The sequence below is a fragment of the Diabrotica virgifera genome, chromosome 3, assembly GCF_917563875.1.
Source record: "Diabrotica virgifera virgifera chromosome 3, PGI_DIABVI_V3a".
Lineage (NCBI taxonomy): Eukaryota > Metazoa > Arthropoda > Insecta > Coleoptera > Chrysomelidae > Diabrotica > Diabrotica virgifera.
This window is the reverse complement of record NC_065445.1, coordinates 76,726,408-76,754,179: the sequence shown is the minus strand read 5'-3', so window position 1 is coordinate 76,754,179 and position 27,772 is coordinate 76,726,408. Positions and strand designations below refer to the sequence as shown.

Genomic DNA, 27,772 nt, shown 5'->3' with positions numbered 1-27,772 from the left:
ACCTTTTTCCCTCCCCATCTTACCCAACAAAATATGGAGAAAACCAGATGCAAAAAATCCGTAAGTTAAGGTGGAAGCTATCGTGCTAAAAACTGAATGGTCGCACGTCACGCGGCCGCTAACGATGCTCTTGGGACACCGGGCGAAATCCCATTGAAAATTAGCCTTGTTCCTGTACGCGGGGCTCTACAGGAATCGACAACGATCCCCAGCTACTCGTGGGAATAAATATGAATACTCACCAACATGCAAGGCAAGCACGGTGTTTAAATGCCACAAACCCGACCAGTGTAAACCAACCCTATTCAAAGTACGTCAAAAATATAAACCTTAACATCGCCACATATAATGCTCGGTCGCTCTCTACCGAAGAAAGGTTCGAAGAAATGGAGGAAGAACTTTCAAAAGTGAATTGGGATATTGTGGGTATCAGCGAAGTTAGAAAAAAAGGAGAGAATCTTATCTCACTCCCATCAGGCCATCTGTGGTACTACAAAGGAGAAGAGGAATCGACAGTCGGAGGAGTCGGCTTCTTTGTTCACAAAAGAATTGCGAACAGAATTGTGTCAATAAACCAAATATCAACAAGGGTGGTCTACTTAAACATCAAAATGAGCACCAGATATATCCTAAAGTTCATTCAAGTATACGCACCTACTACAGGCCATTCAGATGAAGAAGTCCAAATATTCTACGACCAAATATCCTGTGCAATCAAGGAAAATCCTGGCCACTTCTTAATAATAGGCGGTGATTTCAACGCCAAAATAGGTACCAAGGAAGACCCCTCTGAAATAATATTGGGAAATTTTGGAAGCGAAGGCAGAAATGATAGAGGCAAACAACTGTTAACTTTTCTTTTGGAAAACAATCTCTATCAAATGAACAGCTTCTTTAAAAAGAAAAAACACAGAAGATGGACCTGGGAAAGTCCAGATGGAAAAACAAGGAACGAAATCGACTATTTCTTAACAAATAAAAAAGAATTATTTAAAGACGTAAATGTGTTAAACCAGTTCAGCACAAGCAGTGATCACAGGTTAGTAAGAGCTAAAATAACGATATCGATCGAAAAGGAAAGACTCAAAATGATAAATAAGAAACACACAAAGAAATGGGTAAAACCAACTAATATTCAGGAGTTCGAAAAATATATTAATGATACATTGAAAGATACAACAACAACAGACATTAATATACTGAACAAACAAATAATCACCACAATACAACAGGCTCAAACTAAATACTGTCCAACAAACCAAAAAGATGAAAAACTAAGTCAACCTACTAAAGCCCTTATAGAACTAAGACGACAGATGAAAGGAGATACAAGTTCCAGCAAAGAAGCGCTAAATCAAATAAATAAGACTATCACAAAGTCAATAAGAAAAGACATAAGAAACTACAATGTAGAAAAAACAAAACAAGCAATAGAGCAAAATAAGAACATGAAAGTTTTGAAGAACGTAAGCGTACAAAAAGGAAAAATAGAAATCAACAAACTAAGAAACAGAACTGGAAAAGAAACTACAAACAGAGATGAAATATTAACAATAGTCGAAGAGTTCTACACAGAGTTATACAAATCAAGAAAAAAAGATGACAATGCGCAACCTCCAATTACAGTAAAAACTGGGGTATTAAATCAAGGATCGGATTTAATGCCCGATATAACAAAATCAGAAATCAAAGAGGCTCTGAAGAAAATGAAAAATAATCGAACCCCAGGTGAAGATGGAATAGTATCAGAAGCACTAAAAATTGGAGGAAATATACTACTTGAAAAAATTAAACAACTTTTCAATATCTGCCTTCAAACGCCAATATACCAACAGACTGGAACAACGCTACTATGATTCTATTACACAAAGCAGGAGACAAAGCCAATTTAGAGAATTACAGACCGATTAGCCTCCTCAGCCATTTATATAAGTTATTTACGCGAATAATAGTTAAGAGAATGGATAGAAAGTTAGAGACTTATCAACCAAGAGAACAGGCAGGATTCCGAAAAAATTACGGAACAAATGACCATCTACAAAGTATAAAAACCCTGATAGAGAAAGTAGTGGAATACAATAAACCCCTAGTTCTACTTTTTATCGATTTTCATAAAGCCTTTGACACAGTTGAACTTAGCAAAATATTACAGGCGCTTAAAGAATGCAGGCTAGATTATAGGTATACAAAATTATTACACAAAATATACTTACAGGCAACAGCCACTGTCAAATTACATACTAACAGTAATCGCATAAAAATAGAACGGGGGGTTAGACAAGGAGACCCAATGTCACCTAAACTTTTTAATACGGTCTTAGAACATGCTTTCAAGAGTTTGGATTGGATGACAAAGGGAATAAAAATAGATGGAGAATACCTAAACAACTTACGTTTCGCCGATGATATAGTCATAGTAGCTGAGGATCTAGGTATGGCAAGAGAGATGGTACAAGAACTCGTTGTAGCTACAGAAAATGTAGGTTTAAATATAAACATCTCGAAAACAAAAATAATGACAAATTTGGTACCCAACCAGAACATCAGTATTGGTGGGAAGGAAATAGAACTCGTAGATAGATATAAATACCTGGGACATGAAATTACGATTGGCAGGGATAACCAGACTCATGAGCTGAAGAGAAGAATCGGTCTTGGGTGGGCAGCATTTGGAAAACTGAGAGAAACTTTTAAAAGTGAGTTACCCACATGTCTAAAGAGAAAGGTATTCGATCAGTGCGTCCTCCCAGTCTTGACGTACGGATCAGAAACACTTACCTTAACTAAAGCCTCGGCTACCAAACTAAGAGTCACGCAGAGAAGAATGGAGCGGTCAATGTTAGGAATAACTCTGCGAGACAAAATCAGAAACGAAGAAATCAGGAGAAGAACAAAGGTGACTGACGTCATCGAGAGGATAGCCAGGTTGAAGTGGAGATGGGCAGGACACGTAGCCAGAATGACAGATGGGCGATGGACGAAGAGGTTATTGGAATGGAGGCCAAGAGAAGACAAGAGAAGCGTCGGTCGACCGCCTACAAGATGGACTGACGACTTAAGAAAGGTAAATAAAACCTGGATGAGGGCGGCGCAGGATAGATGGGGTTGGAAACGAGGGGAGGAGGCCTATGTTCAGCAGTGGACTTTTGAGGCTGGATGATGAATAGTACTGAGCATTACCTTTCCAACGCATGTCTAATTTTGACAATCGGTTATACCATTCAAAAGTTACCGAGCTCAGAAATATGACTCAATTTTTATTTAAAAAAGGGAAAATATTTGTGGATATGTATGTAATATGTATGTATGTATGTGTGTGGAAAAGTTAAACCGATCTGAATTTTTTTTCTGTGTTTGAAGAGGGGGCCAGGGCCGATTCAGAACCGGTGTAGTTTGTGACTTTTGACCAGCCATAAGCCAGCTATAGGACTTGGTAAGTACAAAACGGCATATTTTTTGGGTGTATGTATCTTCGGTTCAAGAAGAGACAGGGGACCCACAAATACAAGCCGTCAGCATCAGACATACACACGGCTCGGTATAGCCAAAAAACTAAAAAACCAAACTTTGAAAGTTGTGGTTTTTCGACAATTACTCAAAATTTTAACCTAAGAATTGCGCTAATAACTGAGCGTTTGTAGAAGGACTCTAGACGAATCTAACGGTGTATACCTCATGTCCGGGAAAATTCGAATTTTTAAGTTATAGGACTCATAAGTATGATCAAATCTATATCCTATGGGAAAAACGGTTTTTCAAGCTCAATAATTCCTTGCTTGCTGCACTCTTTGATTGGACTAGAATATGTTGCGGCTGTATTTTCGTTTTGCAACGAAATTGAAAATGGTTATTCATTTTTGATTTATATGTTTACTCTGATTGGAGTACGAAGGGAACCATTCTCGTTGAAACTTTACCGCGCTGAGCAGGTGGGACGTGAATTATAAATTGTAAAATTCACTCATCTTCCTTAGTCTCAGCATCCGTATAGCTTGCAAATTGTAAAAGCCTCGGAGGTGTAACCAGAGAAGGTTCCCATTGTTTTCAGTCTGGTGGGATGTAGAATAGCATTATGTTGTTTTATATGTCATTAGAGTGAAAACTTAGCCTTATCCTGTAATAGCTTCAGTTATCATACTTGACCTTAGATGCATCAGATACTAGTTGTCAATAGGTTTCAAACTCATGTTTAGTGATCAAAATCGGTTAAGCCGTTTAGAAGTAATTAAGCTACAAAAGTATAAAATCCAATTAACGGTTATTCCCGAACTGGTTTATGTAGTTGTAGTGGTTACGACACTAAATTTGATCTGGCAATGGGCAATCCGAGTTCATTTACCGGCCCCAATATTTTTTTTGTCAATCTATTTCGAATGGAATAAAATCTAGTGTACTTTCGATGAACACTAGATAATTTGGGAGATAATGCGACAAAGGCGACCATTTATAAAGCTTAACGTGCAATAGAGAAACACTGCATTCTTTAACTTCATACATTTAATTTATAAATAGCTTTGAAAAACTCCTGATACAAGAATAAAAAACCGCTAAACGCCGTAAAAATAAGTGGCGCATACAATATTACAGCTACAAAAGATCTGATATGAATATTACGTGGCGCGAAAATGTATTTTCATGTTGATGCAAAACAAAATTTTAGTTTTATTTTAAAATATTTTTCTTTGATACAGAACTTTGATACAGTTTGAATTTTGAAACTCTTTTGTGGCGCGTTTACTTCAAATTTAGCAAATATTATGGAAAAATCTTTTAAAATAAAACTAGAATTTTGTTTTGCATCAACATGAAAATACATTTTCGCGTAAATTTCGTAATATTCATATCAGATCTTTTGTAGCTGGAATATTGTATGCGCCACTCATTTTTACGGCATTTGGCGGTTTTTTATTCTTGTAAATAATAAGCATGTCAAAATCAGTATATTAAGTGCCAAATTATAACATTAATACGCCTTCAGAACTGGCTCCCGGAGAACCTATAGTGCCCATGGTTACTGCTAAGACACGTCATCTGGAGTTTCGAGAAGTTTTGGCACTAAATTGATGCACATAAATTACTAGGAGGTTTTGGGGTCGTTAAACATTGTTGAACACAAATACGTGATCAGAACCGAGCCTTGGGGACCTAGTGCAAAGTGTCACTGATGAGGCACGTCATTTTCTGGAGTTTCGAGGATTTTGGCACCAAATTGATGCAAACAGATTAGTAGGAGGTTTTTGAGGTTGCTGAATACGAATATGATATCAGAAGCGATCTTAATGCCCAGGGTGACGGCTATGAACGTCCATGGCACCAGGTGCTCTGGGATTCAGTTCTGATAGTGTATTCGTGTTCAGCCACCACAAAAACCCCCGAGTCCCGAGTAATATGTATGTTTTGGTAAAAAGAAACAGAAGAAAAGCTGGATAAATATTATGACACTAAAAATGCTCCTGTAAAATTTTACACCCGGCTCAATGAGTCCAGAAATGCCGGTCTATTATACTCTAGTGATTTCTCAGTAATTTACTTTATGACGAATATTGCGTCTGTACACAATCTTCCAGTACGAAAACCCTGTGGTTTATGTATTAAACTTATCCTCTGATTCATTAATTCTTCTAAAATTTTAGTTGGGGTAGAAGTTTTAGGGTAGTATTTAACAAGTTGAGACCTCTGTAATTTTGTGGCTGTTTTTATCTCCTTTTTTAAATACAAGAATTTGTTTCTCGTTCTCCATACTTCCGGTATTTTATTGTGTTCTATAATTTTGTTAATTCAGCTTGTTAATTTTGTTCTGTCATTGCTGCTCCACAATATTTCAGTAACTCGTTTGGTACTCCGTCTTTAGCTGCAGCTTTTCTGTTCTTCAGTTTTTCAAGCGCTTTTCGAATTCCCTGTGTACTTATATTAACTTTTTCATTTCTGCTAAGTTCTCGTGTTTCCGGTTCTAGCATCATTTGATCTTCCTCTGCATAGAGCTTTTCTAGATAGTCAATCCGTGTATCCTTTTCTATGTGTTTCGGTTCTATTCGTTCCTTTACTTCCATTATTTGACCTCTTAAATAGCGCTATATTTTCTTTTGTCGGCCATAAAAATCATATTAGTTGATCATGTATTTATTTAGGCAGAGCTGGGTAACAAGTACCCGAATTTTGTACTCTAAGTACATTACTCAGTGTACTCAGTACCCAGTACCCGAGTACATCTTCAATAAAGTACTTGGTACTCGTACCCACTACCCGTAGCATATGGGCTAAAATACCCGGTACCCGCGTTTATTGTACGAGTACATTTTCCGAGTACTTTTCTCAAGTGTAAACTTGTCGCTGCATGTGGGAGAGAAAATTAATAGCATCACGCAAAAATGCCGTTTTCAGTATCAGTTCATTCGTCAAGTCAAGCAACGCCTACTCTCCTATGCTACAATAATAAAATTAATAGCCTTCGAAGAAATGCTCTAACTGATGAAAACTTTGAAAAATTAGTTATTTTAAAAGCCAATAAAATTAATCAGTGAGTGTGAGTGGTATTATACTGACTATTAATCGATGATGTAACAAACTAATTCCTTACGATACGCCCCTGGAGAGTGACTGTAATTATGATCGTCAAACGACACACGCTGTTGCAAAAGTTCTGTGTTTTGGGAAGTGACCTAAATAGGGTGTGTGTGGTCTACTCTGACCATAGTTTTTATCTTTAAATTTAGCAGATGCGTTTAGGGACACAGAAAATGTTATTATATTTGGCGTCTTAAGAGGAAAACTGACAGAGCGTCTTGCGACATTATGAGTGAAATAAAAAAATGTAACAGAAAAAGATAAAAACTGAAGACGGAATTCAACCCAACGTGAAAAAGATTAAACGTAAGAAGAGATAGAGAAATTTCTGTCAAAATTTGGTATTTATGACCCTTAAAATAACACCAAATGCTAAAATTTATTAGCCTGTAGATAGTGTGGATGTCTCGTCAGCCGAGGGTATGATCAGTGGCGTGGTAATTTTATGGTCAAACTACGTTTTGTTCTAATTTTTATCATTGTGAGAATTAAAAAAACCAACTAATATTTTTATCTCCACCACTGAGAGCGGTCAACTTTTTGGTTGCCTGTATTCTTCGGGACATTTTATCACAAAGTGTAAATATTACTAATTTTACCGTCTTGTGGGGTATCTGCGTTCTCTTTCTTTTCCACTATTATATATATTATATCTCTCTTTGCCGACGTTTAAATTAGGACCCACTTGAATCTCGCTTCAACACGCGCCTCGACCTCGTCGTGAGAATTCTCCATTAGCTAGCATTCAGAGTTTTTACCGTAAAGACGAAAATACACCATTTGTACGATTATCGTGATTTTCAGTAGTAATAACCCAAGGACATTGATAATTGTTCGAAAAAATTTTATAACAGATTTCGAAAGCTTGCTGCTTGGAAACAGACCGACGCCGTAGGCGGAGGTCTGTTGCCTGTAAGCAACAAGCTTGAGAAAGTTGTTAAAACATTTTTGAGCATTTATCAATGTTCGAGGGTTATTCGGATAGAAAATTTTTTGCTGGTTATGAAAAAAAAATACAGAGCAGAAACAATTTATTTAAATGTGCAATTAACAAGTATTCTTTGGTATATTTGATTCGATAATTTCATTAATATTCTCATCAGTATTACAACCAAATCGTGACATTTTGAAATATTGAATATTTGAAATGTCAAAATCGAAATGAAACGAAATGTAGGTATCCATAGCTACATGATTGAGTGAAAACAGCCGATGGGATCTGTTTTCAGTATAATGTTGATTTTATTGGTTGTATTCAATCAGATGACCACAAATTAATTGATTTCATTGGATTTCTAATTGAGCAAAAAATTTTCACTAGTAATACCACTAGAGGTCAAATTATTTCCGGAAATTTTTTTGAGATCATGAATATTTTGAAAATTTCCCGAGTCGCAGACGAGGGAAATTTTCTAAAAATATTCATGATCAAAAAAAAATTTCCGGATATTAATTTGACTTCGCGTGGTATTCGGTAAGAAAATTCCACACCAAATTTGCACTTGAAAATCCAAAGCTGCATGAACAGATTAATAGCGCGCCATAGCTTTGTCAGCAATTATTTAGGCTTTCAAATTCGTAATTTCTACTCATTGTAGTTGCATGGGAATACCATTTCAAGATAGAAAATAGTATATTCTTCAATTTTACATAAGTTTTGAGTAACTACAAGTGATAGAAAATGAATCAAAACTAAATTATGTAAACAAATAAAAACCAGTCTGTCAAAAATGTTCTGTTATTGTAAACGTCAAAAAATTTCCACTATAATTCGCTGTTGGGTACCCCACGAGCAAAAAATTTCCGATAAAATACCTCCGTTGCCATGGTGATCTGTCAAAATAACGTATTTTGATTGGTTCAAAATTACAGGTGTGGAATTTTCACTGTAATAAACCCTAAAACCTGAGATAATTACCTAATTTACGTTTACAATAATTAATTTTTAAAATTATTATTTTTTTATTTCAGGTGGAATTGTACGATATTTTATGTTTTCATGACTCATAAATAAATATGTTTAAAGATGCAGATATAATTATTACCTTTTTTCGGCTTCTATATTCGAATGTACTGGAAGTAAGTACCCGATAAATTCGGGTAATTGTACTTTGAGTATTGTACTGTGAGTACTTTTTTTGAGCAATGTTTTCGGTACTCTGTAACCGTTCTTCAAATATGAAAAGTACCCGGTACTCTGTACCCGAGTACAATTTATGAGTACCCGGCCCAGCTCACATTTTGGGTAAGCTTTTCAGATTTTCTGTTTTATCTACATTTTTCCTTCACTTCTGTAAAAATCCATTGAGTTCTTTGCCTTAAGAGCGATTTAGTTTTATTAATGTTACTTTGACCAAGAACTTCCTTGGCTGAGGCTAAGATATTAGACTTCATTTTTACCCAGCTTTCTTTGACTCCCTCGCTTTCTGTAATTTATATTTTCTGCTTCTTTCTGTTAATCTTTTATGGAATGGATAGCTTGTGGAGTCATCCTGTAAGATTACGGCTTTTATCTTGGTGGTGTATTATATTGTAAAAAGTCCAACAAAATAAATAAAAAAACTAATAAAAAAATAGTATATTAATATTAAGACCACTCACTTAAGTGCTAATGTGATTTAAATGCATTAATTTTTTTCGAATTATGAGAAAACTAATAAGTATTTTTAGAAAATTTAAACGAAGAATGAAATAGTGCATTATTACCGAATGCCGAAATTCCCTGAAAGCTTCTATAATTTTTATTTTAATAAGTTACATGGGTAAAAAAAAGAGAAAATTTAGTGTGATTTTTACTTTCAAGTATCACATTCAAAAGAATCTTTTTGGGTATTTTAATGAACTTTCGGCCCTCGGTAATAATGTAATCTTTCATTCTGCGTTTAAAATTTTTAAAATACTTGGTTTTTTCAGATTCGAAAAAAATGAGTGCATTTAGAACACTTTGGCGCGAAACTTTGCGCCTACGCCCTTAACCATAATTACATAACTTCTCAAATTTACAATTTTCTTTAGTTCCTTACTAAAATGTATCGATCTATTTTATTTAGACCTTAAATTAACGCGTAGTCTATTACTGACGTAATTAAATTAATTATGAATAATATAATAATAATAATATAATAAAAATACACTCATATGAACAAAATTTTTTCTATTTTACATACGTAAAACACGAGGGTCGACATTTACTCAACCGTAACAGATATATGTGAAAAAACAAAACATTCTTACGACAAAGACATGATACTATCTCGCAATAATATGCGAAAAAAAGAAGGAGCTCTTGCGCAAATACAGAAAAACGCATCGCTTAAGAATAACTATAAAAGTTGGGGACGCTGATTTCGGAATCGTAGAATTATCATCGAGTGTTTAAACACAACCATAGTTATTTTTATAATTTTCAAATATTTTTTATGAATTTCAAAATGTTCAAATTGTTGATAGTTTGTGTTATGACGTCCATGGCTTCAGCCAAACCTGGTGGCTTAGGATTAGGATATGGAGGCTACAGTGGACTTGGCCATTACGGAGTCTTGCCAGCCGCTACCAGTTATAGGTATGTTTTTTTATATTAGTCCATAATAAAACACAAAAATTACTCAAAAATTTTTAAATGATATTTCCACATTTTACTTTTTATAGATATCCCCTTCTATCAATGGTATAGAAGTGGCGGTTTTGCTTTAACATTTTGTTTATTTATTTTTAACATTTATTTTGATTATCTTTTGATAGTAGTCCAGTTAAATAAAATGAAATTACAATATAAATCAAAATGTAATTCCGTATAGGTTAAGTGAAAACAAAAAAAAATGTTCAAGAAAGTATATGATTTATATAACGGGATCATGGTTAAAATAATAAAAAATGGGTCATTTAACCCGCTAACTGGTAACATAACGCAACTTCTACAAAATAAAATATTTTATAGTACTTATTTATAATGTAAATAATATTTTTTTGCAAATTTGATTTTCAAGCTTTAATTAGAATTTTTTAAAGGGTTAAAGTTAATTTAGTAGGTAAGTCTTAAATGAAAGCTTTTCCTTTCAATTTTGCAGAACGAAATCAAAAAACATTGAATTACCGCAGCAGTTAAAAAGTAAATTGTATGCAAAAGTTACCCACTTTTCATTATTTAAACAATGATCCCGTTATACAAATCATATGCATTCTTGAAAATATCTGTAACATAAAAAATGTGCTCCAACCTCTACGGCATTGTATTTTGATTTTATTTTATTTGATCAGGCTGCAGTAAGTCCATTCCATTTTCAAGTCCAGTTTCCAAAAAGTCTACAATTTCCCGTATGTATACCTGATCGTAAATTACAAAAATGTAATTTTTCTTAACTTGATAGCTAAAAACAACATTCTCTAAATTTTAGACTTCTCCTAAGTTTTAGTTTATTATAATGTTTTTTAAATTAATCTTTTATATATGTATTTAATAGTTATAAGTGTTAAAAGTACAAGTTTAAGGCACGCATGTGAAAGTTTGCAGAATGAGCGAAAGCGGGTTCTGCAATTCACATGAGTGCCTTAAAAATGTACTTTTTAACACGCATAGCATACAATATTTTTTTACAAACGTAATTACAGGACAATATCTACAAAAACTTTTTCTTGAACTTGACTGACATTCCAATTTTATATTTTTTTGACATTACATCAAAATTGCATATACGGTCAATACGAACTGCAGTGCCTTAAAAAATTTTTAAACCACTAGTGCCTTAAAGTAGCATTTTTAACGCTCGTATGGAGTGCTAAAAATTGCATTTTTAACACGGTTGTAGAAAAACTATTTTTTTAATATTTGTAAAGTACTTTCAATATTTGTACTTGTAGGATGACAGACAATTAAACAACTATGAAATCTTTTTCATTTCTTTTACTTTTCCTTGATATAGTTCTCTTAAACTATCTTCATTTTATAGTAACTGTTCTTTTTACTATATGGTGTCATGCAATAAAAAGTATCTTCCTTTCTTTTATATGAACCTCAATACCTTGTTTTGAAATCAATTAGCACAAAAAGTTTGATAGTATATGTACAGAACTTTCATTACATTTCTTATAAATAAATTTTCGACCGGAAAAATAACTACATATGTGTGTGTGTTCACAAAGAGGGGATGGCATTAGATGAACTTTTTGCCACAGATATTAGGAAAAATAACTATACTTTATTAAGTTGACGATGCTCTGTGAATTCACATTTCTGATATGTTGGCAGCACTTGATTCTCTACTCAGTTGTAAATCTTCTTATTTTCAATGGTGTAAAAATAATATGTTTACGTTCTATGGGTGTGCTCATGAACTGATATTTTCTTTTTGAGTCTCCTTTCTTATTGGTAACTATTTCCTAATATTCTATGTTGGATACAGACTTCTGCTTACATTTTAATCCTATATTATTCAATTTGTATTGCTTTGAACCTGAAAAGTATTTGCAGTATTATTGTATTCTGGTAAATATTTGTTTCTTATTAAGAGGTTGTATTTTTATCGTTGTTCTTTAGTTTTCTTTTATTTAAATTAGGAATATTTTAAAATGTGTCTTTGTATCACTTCATAATGGGCTGAATTGTACTTTTGAACAATAGTTTTATATTCTAGAAATTCTGAATATTTTTTTACTATTTAACTATACCAGAATCTCATTTTTCTTTTAATATGATTATTTTATTTTACATATGTCAATAAATTTTCTATTTATATTTTGTCATTTAATGATATTTATATTCAGAAGCGCATGTTTTCGTTTAATTGTATTTATTATTAATTATTTAACTGGCGTTATATTTATAAGTGTATATTTTTTGTGTATTTTTATGAGCACACATTGTTTATTTTAAGACTTTTCCTTTAAGTGGTAGGCGCAAAATCTTGGTCCAATGAGCAATGACCAATGAATCCTGAGAAAACTAATGAGTATATTTGAAAAATTTAAACGCCGAATGAAAGATTGCATTATTACCGGGGGCCGAAAGTCTCTGAAAACTTCTATAATGTTTATTTTAATAAGTTACAGGGATGAAAAAAAAGAGAAAATTTAGTGTGATGTTTAATTTCAAATATGTTATTCAAAAGAAACATTTTGTTTATTCTTTCGGCCCTCGGCAATAATGTAATCTTTCATTCTGCGTTTAATTTTTTTAAAAATAAATATTTGTTTCCTCAGAATTCGAATCACTTACCAAATTGCAATGCCATAGTATGTGGACTCGTATGACAGTATCTTCTTCCATTTCGCACTTTCTGCACCATGATTTATTCAGCTTACCTATTTTGTATAGGTGATTTTTTAAACAGCAATGTCCAGTCAGTGGTGATCGGTTTGATATCTGATTTATTGATGTTCATCAAATTGTTCGAGAGTTTTTTATCAATAATTACTGATTATTTTTTTAGTCTGGATTTGTCCTTGAGCGGATCTCCATTTCTTTTGAAGATTTCTTATCTGCCATTTCTGAAGCTCGTTTTTCGTAGCATCTTTATTGATGATACAGAAAGGTTCTGGGACTTCAATGGTTTCTCTCGATCCCTGTTTTGCCAACATATCTGTTCTTTCATTTCCATGCACACCTTTATGACCCGGCACCATACTAAAGACCCTTTATTTTCTTGTGCCAGGTTGTTGAGGACCTTTGCAGTTCCTCACCAGATTTGATTTTTTTGAGTGGCCTCTTTACCGTCAGAATAGCTGCTTGGCTATGTGTAAATGTTGATTTTCTTAGCTTTAGGGTCTCCATCTACTATTCCATTAATCCAGGCCGCCAAAGCATAAATTTCCACACACAGTTACCTGGAAATTTGCCTGGAACAAAGTTACCTAGGCTGTAAGATTTATTGTATGTTTACCCAAAGACTCCTGATCCAGTACCATGGTCAGTTTTAGATCCATCAGTGAACCATATTAAGTACCTATTAATATTTGGGACTTTTTGTTCCGAATTGTTGCTTCGAATATAATATAAAAGAATATACGATAAATAATAAAAGAAGTGCATTTGTTGGAATTAATTTCTATTCAGGCTCGTATTTTAATCTTATTATTAAGATTGGTTGCTATAAACCACTCGATCTCAGCAGTCGAAGCATTGAAATATGGTTAAAAACTAAATTTACTTGTATCCAAAGATGCCATCCTGGTGGTTTATATTGCATGTGAGGTTCATTGTATTTGTTTTCTTTAATTTATATTAAATCCTTGTCTGTCACCTTCCTGGAAAGTTTCTACAATACAATGTGTTACAAGAATACTTATCTCTTTTTAATAAGCGTATTAAAATTATATTAAATAAAATATAAATATTTATTGGTTACTACATATTTAAAAGTAATACATTTACTCATTTTCTATTATGTCATTGTTTTGTGCCATTCTAAAAACATTTTAGTTCCAGTGTTGTTCACCATACACCTGTGGTCGCTAAAACCTACGTTGCACCAGTGGTCTCTAAAGCCTACGTTGCACCAGTGGTCAGCTACAGTGCCCCATTAGTTACCTCCTATGGATTGGGTCACGGATACGGAGGATTGAGTCACGGATACGGAGGATTGAGCCATGGATACGGACATGGTTTAGGATATGGTTATGGTCTAGGACATGGTTATGGTTTAGGACACGGTTATAGTCTAGGACACAGCTACGCAGGTTTGGGTCATGGTTACTCTTTAGGAGGGTATGGACATGGGTGGTAACTGCTCCAAAACAAGTACAACATTTTCATTTATCCTGCTCATGTGTTCATTTTTGTAAATTGTATAGAACATTAAAATAAATTATTTTATATTTGTACATACCCAATGTATGTAGTTTCTTTTCCTACCTATCTTATTGAAAACTAACATAGAAGATTAAATGATCGGTTCCAATTGAGACCAATATTTTTTTAATTTTATTCTTAAGACAAAAATCTAAAAATAAAAGTCTTGCAAAAAAGACAATTAAAAAAGATTAACTGCTTGAATTTACCAGCAAGGGAACTGAAAGCAATAATTGTTTAAAAGTTATTTGATCTAATATTACTTGGAAAACTTAGATTACTTAGTTATAATAATTACATTGATTCTTAGTTGTAAAAAGCGACAAACGTTTTTTTTTTAATGCAGATTCTATTGCCTCCAATTAGAAAACAAAAATAGTGAGTGGATATACATACATAAAATGAATCATATACTGTGCATGATGCAATGTTTAGAAGAACACTTCATCAACATTTACAGTCCTATTCTACATTCACACTCAAGATGCAGTAGAAGTAAACAAACCGAGACACGTTAACTGTTACAAGGGGCACTCCAATTTCCAACAAAATTTCCACCAATATGCATCTAATATTGTTTTCTTACTCTATGTTTTGTTGTATTTTAATATTTAGATTCCACAGAAATCAAACTAATTTGGTTAAATTCAGAACTGTCAAAAGTTTAAAACGTTCAGTTGGTCTATCTTCCAACATGATGCATATGTCTCCGTAGCCAAAATCTAAAGATACTTTAATTTCAAAACTAACCGCGCCAATGTACGCGGGTTCAATCCCCAATACAAACTTTATTTTTTTATTTTTTTATACATTTTATGATTGTAAGTATATTATTATATATTTTTTTTTTCAGAAAATACGTATTTAGTTAAAATGTTTCCAACAATTATTATTATTCAGAAATTATTTGTGGCATTTTTCAATGTGTTTGTGTGTGTTTTATTCTTTTATTTTTTAATTTTTGGTATTGTTTTAATAAAAATTTTTGAAAATTAGTAAATATTAAAATTAGTTTAATATTTAAATAAAATACAAATAAACTGTTTAAAGTATATTAATATCGTTGAAATCATAATAATAGAATTATAACTTCTTAAGTGCGTACAAAGTACACACACATTCTCTTTTTATTATTTGTTTAAAAATGAGATTTCCAAAATTTCACGCTTCAATAACTCGTAATAACTTAGAAATACAAATTTAAAATCTCCTGCGTTATAAAAGAGTTCAATAAACCCGTAAGGTCACATAGTTTTATTATATAGTTATGATTATGGTTATATTTAGGTATATTCTTCTTCTCCTTATTTAGTTTATTGGCCTCCACCTACTTGGGTATTTGGCCAGCTCATCGTCGCGGAATAAGGGAAAAATATTTATACTCTAATGACATTATTTGTCGTATGTCATTGTAATAATATATACAAGTTTGTTGAGGTTGGAGTTTGATACAGTTTTTGAAGGAAAGGAAAGAAGTTTTACTATGGAAAATAAAACCATTTTGTAAAAGTAAAAGTTTTCTATGAATAGTTCAAACGATCAAAAACACTTGTGATGTCACATAACTGTATTTTCTACTGACGTTTATAATGTTTAATTTAAAATTATATACAATTTTGTTTACTTTGTTGGTGCAGAATGTAAACATATAACCGGATGACGTCACGACAGTTTTTGGGCTGGCTGGTATAATTTGAATTTTTAATCGTCTTTCGGGGCCAAACGAAAGACAAAAAAAACTTTTTTATCTTTGATACATGTTTTGAATTATGTTCTGTTGTGATTTATAACATTTTTTTCGAATTTAAAATTTTAGGCAAGTTCCCTATTAAAACATCAAAATTTAGTTTTTCCTCATATCTTGTTTATTCAGAGATTTGACGTCAATAGACAACTTTTTCAGAAAAAAAAAGATAGGTACACAAAATGAGATACGTTAAATTAAAATCGGTTAATAACCAAAATAGTTATTGCAAAACGAACGACAAAATCGCTGTTTTTGAATATTGTTAATAACTGTAGATTTCATTATTCAATAAAATTTGTTTAAATTTACCTGAACCTGAGGGTATTATCGTGTTTGAATGTTGTGCGAAAAAGGGTTCAGATATGTTAAATGGTCGACTTCAGCCTGTTTGCATCCACTCCTAGACAAAGGCCTCTACATGAGTTCTCAATTCTTGTCTGTTTTGTGCTTTTTGGTGATAGTTCCTTCCCATTTTTGCTTTGATGCCGTCTAGTCATCGTTTTTTTGGTCTTCCTTTACTACGACTCTGCTAGCGCGGTCTCCAATGTACAATGTTTCTCGTCCACCTTTCGATGTTTTGTTGTGTCACGTGTCCTACCAAGTTCTATTTCATTTGCACATTTCTAACAATTACATCTTCCACCTTCGTCCTTCTTCGCACGTCCTCATTTCGTATATGTTCCCTCAGAGATACTCCTAACATAGCTCCTTCGATCACCCTCTGTGTCTTTCTTAATCTATTGTCTGATAACTCTGTAAGTGTCATTGTCTCCATTCCGTAGATCATAACTGGTAGAATACAACTGTTGAATACCCTTTTCTTTAGATTTTCCTGCACCTTTTTGTTCTTCAACACATCACTGAGTCTTCCTACTGCTGCCCAAGACATTCGGATCCTTCTAGTTATCTCTGCCGTCTTTTTTATATATATATATTCTTCGACACTTTCGATCTCACTTCCATCTAACTCGATTGTGATATCTTGATTTATCATCACTTTTGTTTTATTTAAATTCTTTTTAAACCGACTTGTTTAAGCTCAGTTATCACGTAGATTAGATCTTCTGTATTGTTGCTTATGATCTGTTGAATGGTTTTTGAAAAACTTAATTTGTTTATAAATTAAAAAAAAACGAGCTAATTTCTAAGGCTTGTTCAGATAATTTGACTGAATGAATGTCATTGATTCGGAGCTTATTTTCTTCATTAAGATGTATATGTTACCGGAGAAACCCGATTTCAGTTTGGCCTAGGCCAAACTAGTTTATCCTGATATAATAAAGACTCACACTTCAGGATAAACTAGTACGGCCTAGTCTAAACCAATTTAGCCGAGTCAAAAGTAATTTAGCGAACATGTAAGGACTTTTACATGCGGGGAATTCCCAAATCACGTCCCAACAGGGATGGCAAAAAAATTATACATTATATATTGTATCATACGATACATCGAGTGATGATATTGATACATGCTATAAATCAATATATTCTTGTATAATTAAATATTATTGAAGAAATATCGCTTTGGTATTAATTCCCAAACCGTTTTCTCCGTCTCTTGGTTGTAGAATAAATTACTTCTTTTTCCTAATTGGTTTATTTAAAAAGACTACACTTACTAAAGCTAAGTTTAGCTTTTACGCCAGACACATTGAGAATTAATATTGTACAAAAAAGTCCCAAATATTAATTTGGACTTAATTATGAACTATTATAATTGAAAAAGCTATCGTTTTTTAAATAAATGTAACATTGACAAATATTTTATTTTGGAATTGTCACTCATTTTTTGAGATAGATTTTATAAGAAGGCCAAAATCGTGTATTAAATGTGACATAATTTTAGGGGCGTAATAAAGCAAAGATTAGAATTTGTATTATATAATAAAGTTTCAACATTCTCCCCCGCGTTGAAGCATCCCTGCTTCAACTAAATTACACAGTAACAGAAACAGAAAAAACAAAGTGTTAGGAAGAATGTAACAAAACTAGAAATAAGCATGTTGGTCGTTTTAAGGTTGAGTTTGATTTGGTAATAAAGAAAGCTTTGAAATGGATCGGATAAACTCTCCGGAAGCCGTACGGAGCTTAACCACACGGACTTTGCCATCCTTACCAGGATATACTTCAATGATGCGCGCCAACGGCCACATCATTGGAGGTACATTATCTTCCTTGAGTAAAACTAGTTTATTTACTTGCAGGTTAGAATATTCTTCAGCCCATTTAGGCCGGTTCTGAAGGCGATTTAAGTAATCAACCGACCAACGTTTCCAAAAAACTTGTTGAATTTTAGAAATCTGCTGGAAGGTGGAAAGTCTATGTTCGTTTAAATGTGAAAGATCCTTTTCAGGATAAGCGGTGAGAGGAGACCCTATCAGAAAGTGTCCCGGTGTAAGGCAGGTTAAATATGTAGGGTCATTAGAAACTAGACCTAAGGGCCGAGAATTTAGTATTGCCTCGATTTGAAAAAGAATAGTGTTAAACTCTTCTGAAGTGAACAAAGCATTACCCACCAATCTCTTGATATGAAATTTTGCGCTTTTGATGGCGGATTCCCAGATTCCACCCTAATGCGGAGATCAAGGTGGAATGAATTTCCACTTGGTCTCATTTTGTGAAAGAAAGTCACAGATAATATTTACATTATTATTAGTTTTGAAAAATTGATACATGATCATGTAGGACATTTTTTGCACCTAAAAAATTGGTGGCGTTGTCACTATAGATCACTGACGGATTTCCTCTTCTCGAGACAAACCGTTTTAAAGCGTTCAGAAAGGAGTCAGTAGACAGTCCAAGAACTAGCTCTATGTGAACTGCCTTGGTGACCATGCAAACAAAAACCGCAATGTATGATTTTATGAGTGGAGATTTACGAAGCCTTGAGGATTTTATTTGAAAGAATCCTCCGAAATCAATTCCAACTTTCTGAAATGGTCTAGAAACATTTACACGATCAGAGGGCAAACTTGCCATAATCTGTTGGCAGACTTGATTATTGAATCGAAAACACATATTGCAATTTCGAATGATTTTTTTGATCTCTCTGAGCCCATTAAGGGGCCAAAAACGTAAACGAATATTGCTCAGAACGGTTTGAGCACCAGCATGCCCGAGCCGCCTATGTTCGTACTCTAGTATGAGGGAGGTCGTATGATTATGGGGTGGCAAAAGCAAGGGATGTTTCTGTTGGTAGGGAATGGAGGCGTTACAAAGCCGTCCGCCGATCCTCAGCATTGATAATTCATCGAGAAATGGATTTAAAGATAATAATTGTTTATTTGATAGTTGCTGGTTTGCAGAAAGTTCGGAAATTTCTTTAGAAAAATTGGTTAGCTGAACTTGCCGAACTATAAAATATAGAGCTTGGTCCAATTCTTCAACAGTGAGGGAATCAGATTGTTTGTTTCCTTTTAAACAACTGACAAATCTGAGTACATATGCGATAGTACGACGTAATCGAGAAAAAGAAGAAAATTTTTGAAATAATTGTTCCCAAGGAGGTTTTGAGTTGACGTTTGTGAGTATATTGGAACGAGTTTTTCTGTGCTCTGTAATTAGCTGATCAGCTATTAGGGGTTCATCAGAGAATTCTAAAGAATGATTAAGAAGAAAAGCAGGACCGGACCACCACAACTTGTTGTCCAGAATTTCTTTGGCTGATAAACCGCGTGATAGAATGTCAGCACTGTTTTCAGCTGATTTAACGTATCGCCACTGACAATTTTGCGTCAGTTCTTGAATTTGAGCAACTCTATGCGATACGAACACTGACCATTTACTAGGGTGTGCCCTGCACCAACATAAAGCGACCTGAGAATCGGTCCACAAATTTATTGAGTCATACTCTAATTTATTTTCGAAGACTTGTAGAATTTTGTTTACAAGTTTCGCCAGCAAGAGCATAGCGCAAAGTTCTAACCTTGGAATGGTAATTGATTTAAGTGGGGCGACTCTAGATTTTGAAGATACTAAAGAAGAAGAAATATCATTGTCAGAATAAAGAACTCGAAAATAAATGCAAGCACCATAAGCCTCTATGCTTGCATCAGAAAAGCCATGAATTTCTATTTTGCTAACAGTTTTCGGACGAAAATATTGTCTAGCTATTTTTTGTTGTGAAAGCAAGGGGATATGTTCAATAAAATTGTGCCAATCTTTAAGAATGCAAGCGTCGTTTATTACGGTGTCCCAATGAAACTTTTTGAACCATAATTTTTGCATCAGTATCTTACCTTTTACTATAACAGGATTTATCAAGCCTAACGGATCATAACATTGAGCTAAGATAGAAAGTATTTTTCTTTTGGTAACTGGACCGTGCACGATTTCTTGAGGCACGGAAATACAAAGAGTATCTTCTGCTGTACTCCACTTTAGCCCAAGAACTTTACTTGGGACTTCATCTATGTTTATGTCATAATCAGCTTTTTGATTTTCCGAAATGTCTTTGGAAATATTTTTAAGAAAATAATCACTATTTGAACAATATTTATGCAACTCAAACCCATGCTTATTTAAGATGGTATTTAATTGAGAGTATAAATTGAAAAGTTCGTTGTGATTATATGAACCACAAAGGCCATCGTCCATATAGAATTGATTCAGAATTGCATCAGACGCAAGAGGAAATTCTAAAAAGTTTAGACAAGCAATTTCTTTAAGAACCCTTGTTGCCAAGAACGGGGCTGAATTGGTTCCAAAAACTACAACATCGAGTTGGATACATTTAAAGTCTTCATCAGGGTTTTCTCGCCATAAAATGTTTTGAAGAAAAGTTTGTTCCGGGTTCACGAGGACCTGTCGGAACATTTTTTTAATATCTACCGTGAATACAAAAGGAAAAAGTCTAAATCTACATAGAATGTCATACAATTCTGGCTGGACCTGATATCCCTTTAAACACACGTCGTTTAAGGAATACCCTGAGGAACTTTTGGCGCTGGCGTCCATGACAACGCGCAAACGCGTTGTTAAACTGGATTCTCTAACTACACCTAAGTGCGGAATAAAATATTTATTTTCAGATTTGGCATTTAGCAGAGTTAGGGGTACATAATGAGCATGTTTAAGTTCAATTAATTCATCAATAACTTTTTTATAGTCTTGATAAAAGTTGCAATTAATTTTAAATTTATTTTCTAAAGAAATGAAACGCTTTCTGGCCATGTAATAAGAATTTCCTAACTTTAGATTTTCTGAAGGTGATTTCAGCGGCAAACTTACTTGAAATCTACCATTTTGTAAAATTTTGGTTGTAGAACGGAATAGGTTTTCAGATGCCTCATCAGCTTCTGAAAGATAGAATTTATTGGGAATTTCCTCGATTTCCCAGAATTTTTTCAAACGGCTGTCTAATTGTAATGTGGAAAGAAGTGAATTAGATTCAGTTAAAACTTCTGAACTACTGTCTGTAACAGATATATTGGATACAGTAAAATGATCAGGAACTGTACCAGCTACCACGAAACCTAAGTGAGACTCTTGTAAGACTGGAAGATTTTTGCCAAGTCTTACGAAGTTAGGTAAAACAATATCGTAATAAAGATCTAAACCAATTAGAATGTCAATTTCAGAAGGCTTAAAAAATTCGTCGTCTGCTAGAAAGAATTGTTCCGGAATATTTAATTTTTTCACTAGTATTTTTGATTGAGGTAGAGCACAAGTAATCTCGGGTAATACAACTACTGAAAAATGAAAACTTCTTCGACGATCATAATTGGAAAATATGGTTATATCTGACATTTTAGTACAAGTCGAGCCACTCCCTCCTATTCCTGATATATGTACTGACTTGTTATACGTATCTAATTGTAACTTGTTCACAAGCTTCTCTACGATAAATGAATTTTGGGATCCTGTGTCCAAAAGAATTTTCGCTATGCAGAAATTAGCGTTTTTACCAAGTAAAGTTACTTTTGCAGTACCCAGAAGAATATGACTATTTTTTACTGACTGAACAGAGTGATTCGCTGAATGATTATTTGCGGTAGGGTTATTTTCCGTAAAATTTCTCGAAGGACCTTGAAAATTTGTTATTCCTGAATTTTCCTGTACTGGTTGGATATCCAGAGAACGGGTTTGAAGATTTGAATTACTATCGAGATGAGAAGATGAATTATTACCATTTTGAACATGAGCAGTATTATCTAAATAAGAACTATTAGATGAGATTAGAGAGCTATGGTTACCTGCGTAGCTATTAGGTTGAGAATTTGAACCATTATTATATAGAGAATGTGAATGACGCTTACTACTAGTCATTGGCGGAGAATGTTGATTTTCGCCGATTTTTATGTGCATTAACGAATTGTGTGACTTGGAGCAAAAAGAACATTTTTTAGAGGATTTACACTCTTTCAAATTGTGTTTACCAAAACAATTTATACATAAATTCTTTGCCCTAATAAATTGCAATTTGGCGGAATGAGATATATCTTTAAACTCAGAGCAAGTGTAAATTTTATGGCCCTCCTTGTTACAGTAGATACAAATTAATTGAAATTGGCGATTTGAAGTTGCCTCATGCATTGTCGAATGAGATGAGAAATTTTTTCTGGTAGTTTTAGGACTAGAAATTTCAACATTTTCCAGAATTACTGCACGTTTTTCTAAGAATTTTAAGAAATGATTTAAAGTAGGTATTTCATCGTGATTCCTCTCAGATTCATATGCCTTAGCCGATTGAAAATCTAACTTCTTTTTTAGAATGAATATAAGTGTTAAGTCAAATAAATTTTCGGAAGTTAAATTCAAATTTTTTAGTGACAAAATATTCTTTTGAATTGTAGTGATTAATTCTCTTAATGTGTCTGACTTACATTTAGAAATATTATTACAATCAAAAATTGCTTGCAAATAAGAATTTATTATGGCGAATTTGTTGTCGTATCTCTTCTTTAAAATATTTAACGCGATTACAAAATTTTCATTAATTATCGGTAATGAATCTATAAGTTGAAGGCTTTCACCTTTTAAATAACTCTTCAAGTACACAAGTTTTTGGACATCTGTTAATGTCTCATTTTTCACTATGAGCGCATCGAAGAGCTCGATGAACGATTGAAAGTCTCTAATATGACCTGAGAATTGTGAAATTTTTATATCCGGAAGACGAACTGCTATTGGAGCACTACAAGAACCCTCACTGGATGAACTAGATGTTATCTGAGAAGGTGCAGCTTTTAATTTATTAACACAAGCGGTCAAATCGCTTACAAGTTTGAAATATTGATTTTCTGTAAACTCTCTATCTTTTTCTTCTTTGCCTGTATTTGATGCAAGGAATTCGATTTCATTTTGTGCTTTTTCATAATCATGAAATATTAAATGAAGTCTACTTAATCGCGTCTCGAACTGGGTAACATCTAATTCTACGTCTTTTTTGGCTATAAACCAGTTGCACATACGAGTAAGAGAAGACTTAGCAATTTTTCTGTATTTTTTGAACTCATCCATTTTTATTAAAGATATTGGAACACGAAAATGTCTTTGAATCACAGAATTTATTGATTTTAATGTCTTTGAATAACTGATAGCCAAATAGAATAATGAAACAAAGGGTATATAAATGGACTTATCTCACCCAGTATATCCTTTTGTTGTTGTGTCGGCAAATAATCTTGAAGAACTTTCCATAAGTTTTATGCTGGTCAAAAATCCGGCTCGAAGGACCAAATGAAGAAATATCGCTTTGGTATTAATTCCCAAACCGTTTTCTCCGTCTCTTGGTTGTAGAATAAATTACTTCTTTTTCCTAATTGGTTTATTTAAAAAGACTACACTTACTAAAGCTAAGTTTAGCTTTTACGCCAGACACATTGAGAATTAATATTGTACAAAAAAGTCCCAAATATTAATTTGGACTTAATTATGAACTATTATAATTGAAAAAGCTATCGTTTTTTAAATAAATGTAACATTGACAAATATTTTATTTTGGAATTGTCACTCATTTTTTGAGATAGATTTTATAAGAAGGCCAAAATCGTGTATTAAATGTGACATAATTTTAGGGGCGTAATAAAGCAAAGATTAGAATTTGTATTATATAATAAAGTTTCAACAATTATAACAAATAAAAAATAAAAGAAAAAGGTTTTCTCCAAAACTTAAAAGAACAGATACACTTACGAATAAAATCGAGTACGAATTATGCTTTTACCAATTTTGAAAAAATGTGAAAACGTTGAACTATGCACGTCCGTCTGTTCGTCCGTCCGTCCGTCTGTCTGTCCGTGAACTCAACTCCTCCGTCATTATACCAGGTATAATAACAAATGAGGTGTCAAATGAAAGCTTATAATTCAAGGATGGTACTAAAGGTGAGAAATTTGACCTAAGCTGCCTGTCCGTCCGACCGCGAATATAATTCAATATTATTGTTTGTTTGTTACAAATAATTATAATTTTAATAAAAATTATTATTTTCCTAAGAACAAAGTATTTTATTCAATTTATTATTTATATTAAGCCGTACTAGTTCGCTGAATTACTTTCTTCTTCTTGGCATTTTCCCATTATGAGTTTGCCGTTTTCGTCTTCCATAGCACTCTATTCTCCCAGTCGCCATCTCTGAGGTCTCTATTTATCATATCATTTCCTATGTGAGTTTTCCATCTCACAGCAGGTCTTCCTCTCCGTCTTCCTCCCCGTGGGTGCCAGTCCAGTAATCTTTTCGGCCACCTGTGCTCCGGCATTCTTTCTACATGCCCGTACCATTTCATGGCTCTACTTTTGCTACCACAACTTTGTTGTAATTGAACACTCTACTTCTATTCTGTTTCATATTTTCTCTGTTCTTATTCTATCTTACCTAGTAATTTGTAGACCCCTTCTCATAAACTCCAATTCAATTGTTCGTATTTTATTTCGTATTATTGTTGTCACTGGCCATTCTTCCGCTCTTGTAGGGTAATATTTAGCACTATGCCCTAAAAGATCCTTTTTTGTTTTCTTTAGTTAGAGTGCTCTTCCATATCACTCCATGGAGTACTTTCGTGGCTTGTTTTCCCCGTACTATTTTCATTTCCATATCTTTCGTACAAGTGCCATCTCGGTTTTATCATTTACCCTAAATACTTAAAAGTCTTACAACTCTTAATGGTGTCTTCTAAACTCACGTTTAAATCAGCAACCAATCTGTAATCAATTATGTACTTTCGACTAGATTAAATTGGTTTAGACTAGGCTAAACTAGTTTATCCTGATATAAAAACATACACTTCAGGATAAACTAGTTTGGCCTAGGCCGAACTAGTTTGGCCTGAAGTGTGTATATTTATATCAAGATAAACTAGTTTGGCCTACGCGCGATAGGCCAAACTAGTTTGTCCTGAAATCGGGTTTGGCCGGTAACATATACCTATGAAAAAAAAAGTAAAAAATAATTACATTTATGTACCTACACAAAATTATTTGTTAATAAATAGCGCTTTTTAAGCTTAAAAACAATTACAATAACTCCGTAGAAATTGGATCAAATTAAATGGCAATAAAACATTCGGAAAGCTGATTAAAAGCATAACTTCTAACAACATAATGAAGGTCTCACGACCGTTAGAACCCAAGATAACCCCTTTTTTAACAAATATCGCTGGTACGTTACTTATGCCCGGTTGCACCAACAGATCTTAAGCTTAAGTCGAGAATATCATAAGAATTAATATAATATAATTATAATATATTACAATAAGAATACCATAATATAATAATAGATATAATGGATAATAAGGTAAGAATCTAAAATTATGGTGCAACGTAAGTGATACTCAAGGAGGCCCTATATATATAAGTAGAGCTTAGCTAAACTGGAGCTTAAGATCTGTTGGTGCAACCAGGCATTAATTACAAAGGGCTGAAATTAACTAATCTTTTATAACAATAGTCAAGTTTTTAACAAAACTCTTAGCAAACAAAATATTGAAAATTGTTTAACCTTCCGATGACCAACCTTTTTTTGTTACACGGATGACCAAGGGGGGGAAAATGACCCCAGGTCAATATGTCAAAAATGACAATTAACAAAAAAAATGAAGTTTTTTTTTTTTTGGCATGGACTTTATGTCATTCAGCCAGTCACAACATGAGTATTAGTGTCATGTGTAGTGTGTATGTTGAGTAAGTGTCTTGTTACTTTGCAAAGTCGACGTCATTAGCGTAAAACTACTTGAAGTTTGGAGTTACACATAATAGACGGTATTTTACTAAACATCAACTTCAGAATATATTTTTTATTCGTAAAATATAGGGAATTTTTTTATTTCAAAATATGAGGATATCTAGAATGATATTAAAGTCAAATAAAAAAATAATGAGTTAAAAATTGAAAATACTTTTGAATTTACTAAAGAAAAACATACGCTGGGGTCACAATTTCCCCGCTTGGTCATCCGAAGGTTAAGAAGGAGTATTTTGCGTTCCGACTAGAGTAAAAAGAGCGGGGTAGGCAAATGAAAACGCGATGCCACATGTTAGATCGTTACAGTGCTCATTTGACATTGAGTCAGGAGCATATACATATGTAGTATAATATATTTAGGGGAAAATAACTTTTTAACAATATTTTTATTGCACTGTATTTCACATTTAGGGCCGGTTTCACCAACGACAAATACTAGTTTATTCGATGAATAAAGTTATCCAACCAATAAATCTGACACATCTACATTTCACCAACTTTAAACAAGATTTTATTTATTTATTTAACAAATGAATATTTACTATTCGAATAAATTGACTTAAAAGTTAATCTCGCTTTATAATCTCTCGCTTAATATAACAAAGATTATTTCATTCATAGGAGATTCTGACCAATAAAAACTACAGAAATAAAAAATTTAACTGATTATTTTTTGATGATTTTAACTTCCAATCGTATAGTAAGATATTTGATCACGTGTTTAATTCTGTCCAATCAGATTAAAATTATACTGAGAATTATCTACTGTAGAAAATTACCGATAGAATTTTTTTAAATAGATTGTTTCTGTTTAATGGCAACCAGTTTCCTAGTTTTGACAACTGTCACATTTAAGAAAATATCCATATTATACGTATTAAAAAATAATCTTACGAATATCACACGACAGTAAGAATAAATAAGAAAATAATGCTTCATTTTTACTCAAATTTGTTGTCATTGGGCAATAGCCCTGCGGGCTCTCGTGTCTATTGACAGACAACAAATTTTCGAAAAACTGTCGCATTATTTTTAATTTATTCTCACTCCCTTCTGATATTATACCCGATAATTTTTGATAATATCCCGTCGTCAAGTATATTACGTCAGATGCCCTTCGTTGCTACGAAAAAATACGTTCAGTGACATTAATGACAATTAATGTTTTAAAAGTTATAAAAGTGATGACTTTCAACCGTTAAATATTTATAACAACTGTGTGTTTAATTGTACTAATTTGTACTTACATAAATAAATTACAATAAAATTTTGGTTTTGAACAGTTTTATTCATGAAATAATCGGAACAAATTGCACTCGATCTCTAAAATTATTATCGAATTTTTGCCCTCGTGACACTTTGACATAATTTCACTCCCCTTCGGGTCATGAAATTAAAACTGTTAAAGTGTCACTCGTAAAAAATTCGATAATTTTAGAGCTCTTGTGCAATTACTAATGAAAATTCGTTAGTTTAACTGTAAATTATCAAAATT

General features: G+C 33.2%; 1 protein-coding gene across 2 annotated transcripts; it reads left to right on the top strand.

The window, feature by feature from the left end:
• Nucleotides 1-9,906: 9,906 nt before the first annotated feature.
• On the top strand, nt 9,907-14,388 carry LOC114344657 (glycine-rich protein-like). Of its 2 annotated transcripts, none has more exons than XM_028295485.2 (2): nt 9,907-10,126; nt 13,985-14,388. In XM_028295485.2, the coding sequence occupies exons 1-2, from the start codon at nt 9,984-9,986 to the stop codon at nt 14,280-14,282; spliced, it is 441 nt and encodes a 146-aa protein (XP_028151286.1). In that variant the 5' UTR covers nt 9,907-9,983; the 3' UTR covers nt 14,283-14,388. The 2 variants fall into 2 exon arrangements, with proteins under 2 accessions (XP_028151286.1, XP_028151285.1); XM_028295484.2 differs by having other exon boundaries at nt 13,979-14,388.
• The last annotated feature ends 13,384 nt before the right edge of the window (nt 14,389-27,772 follow it).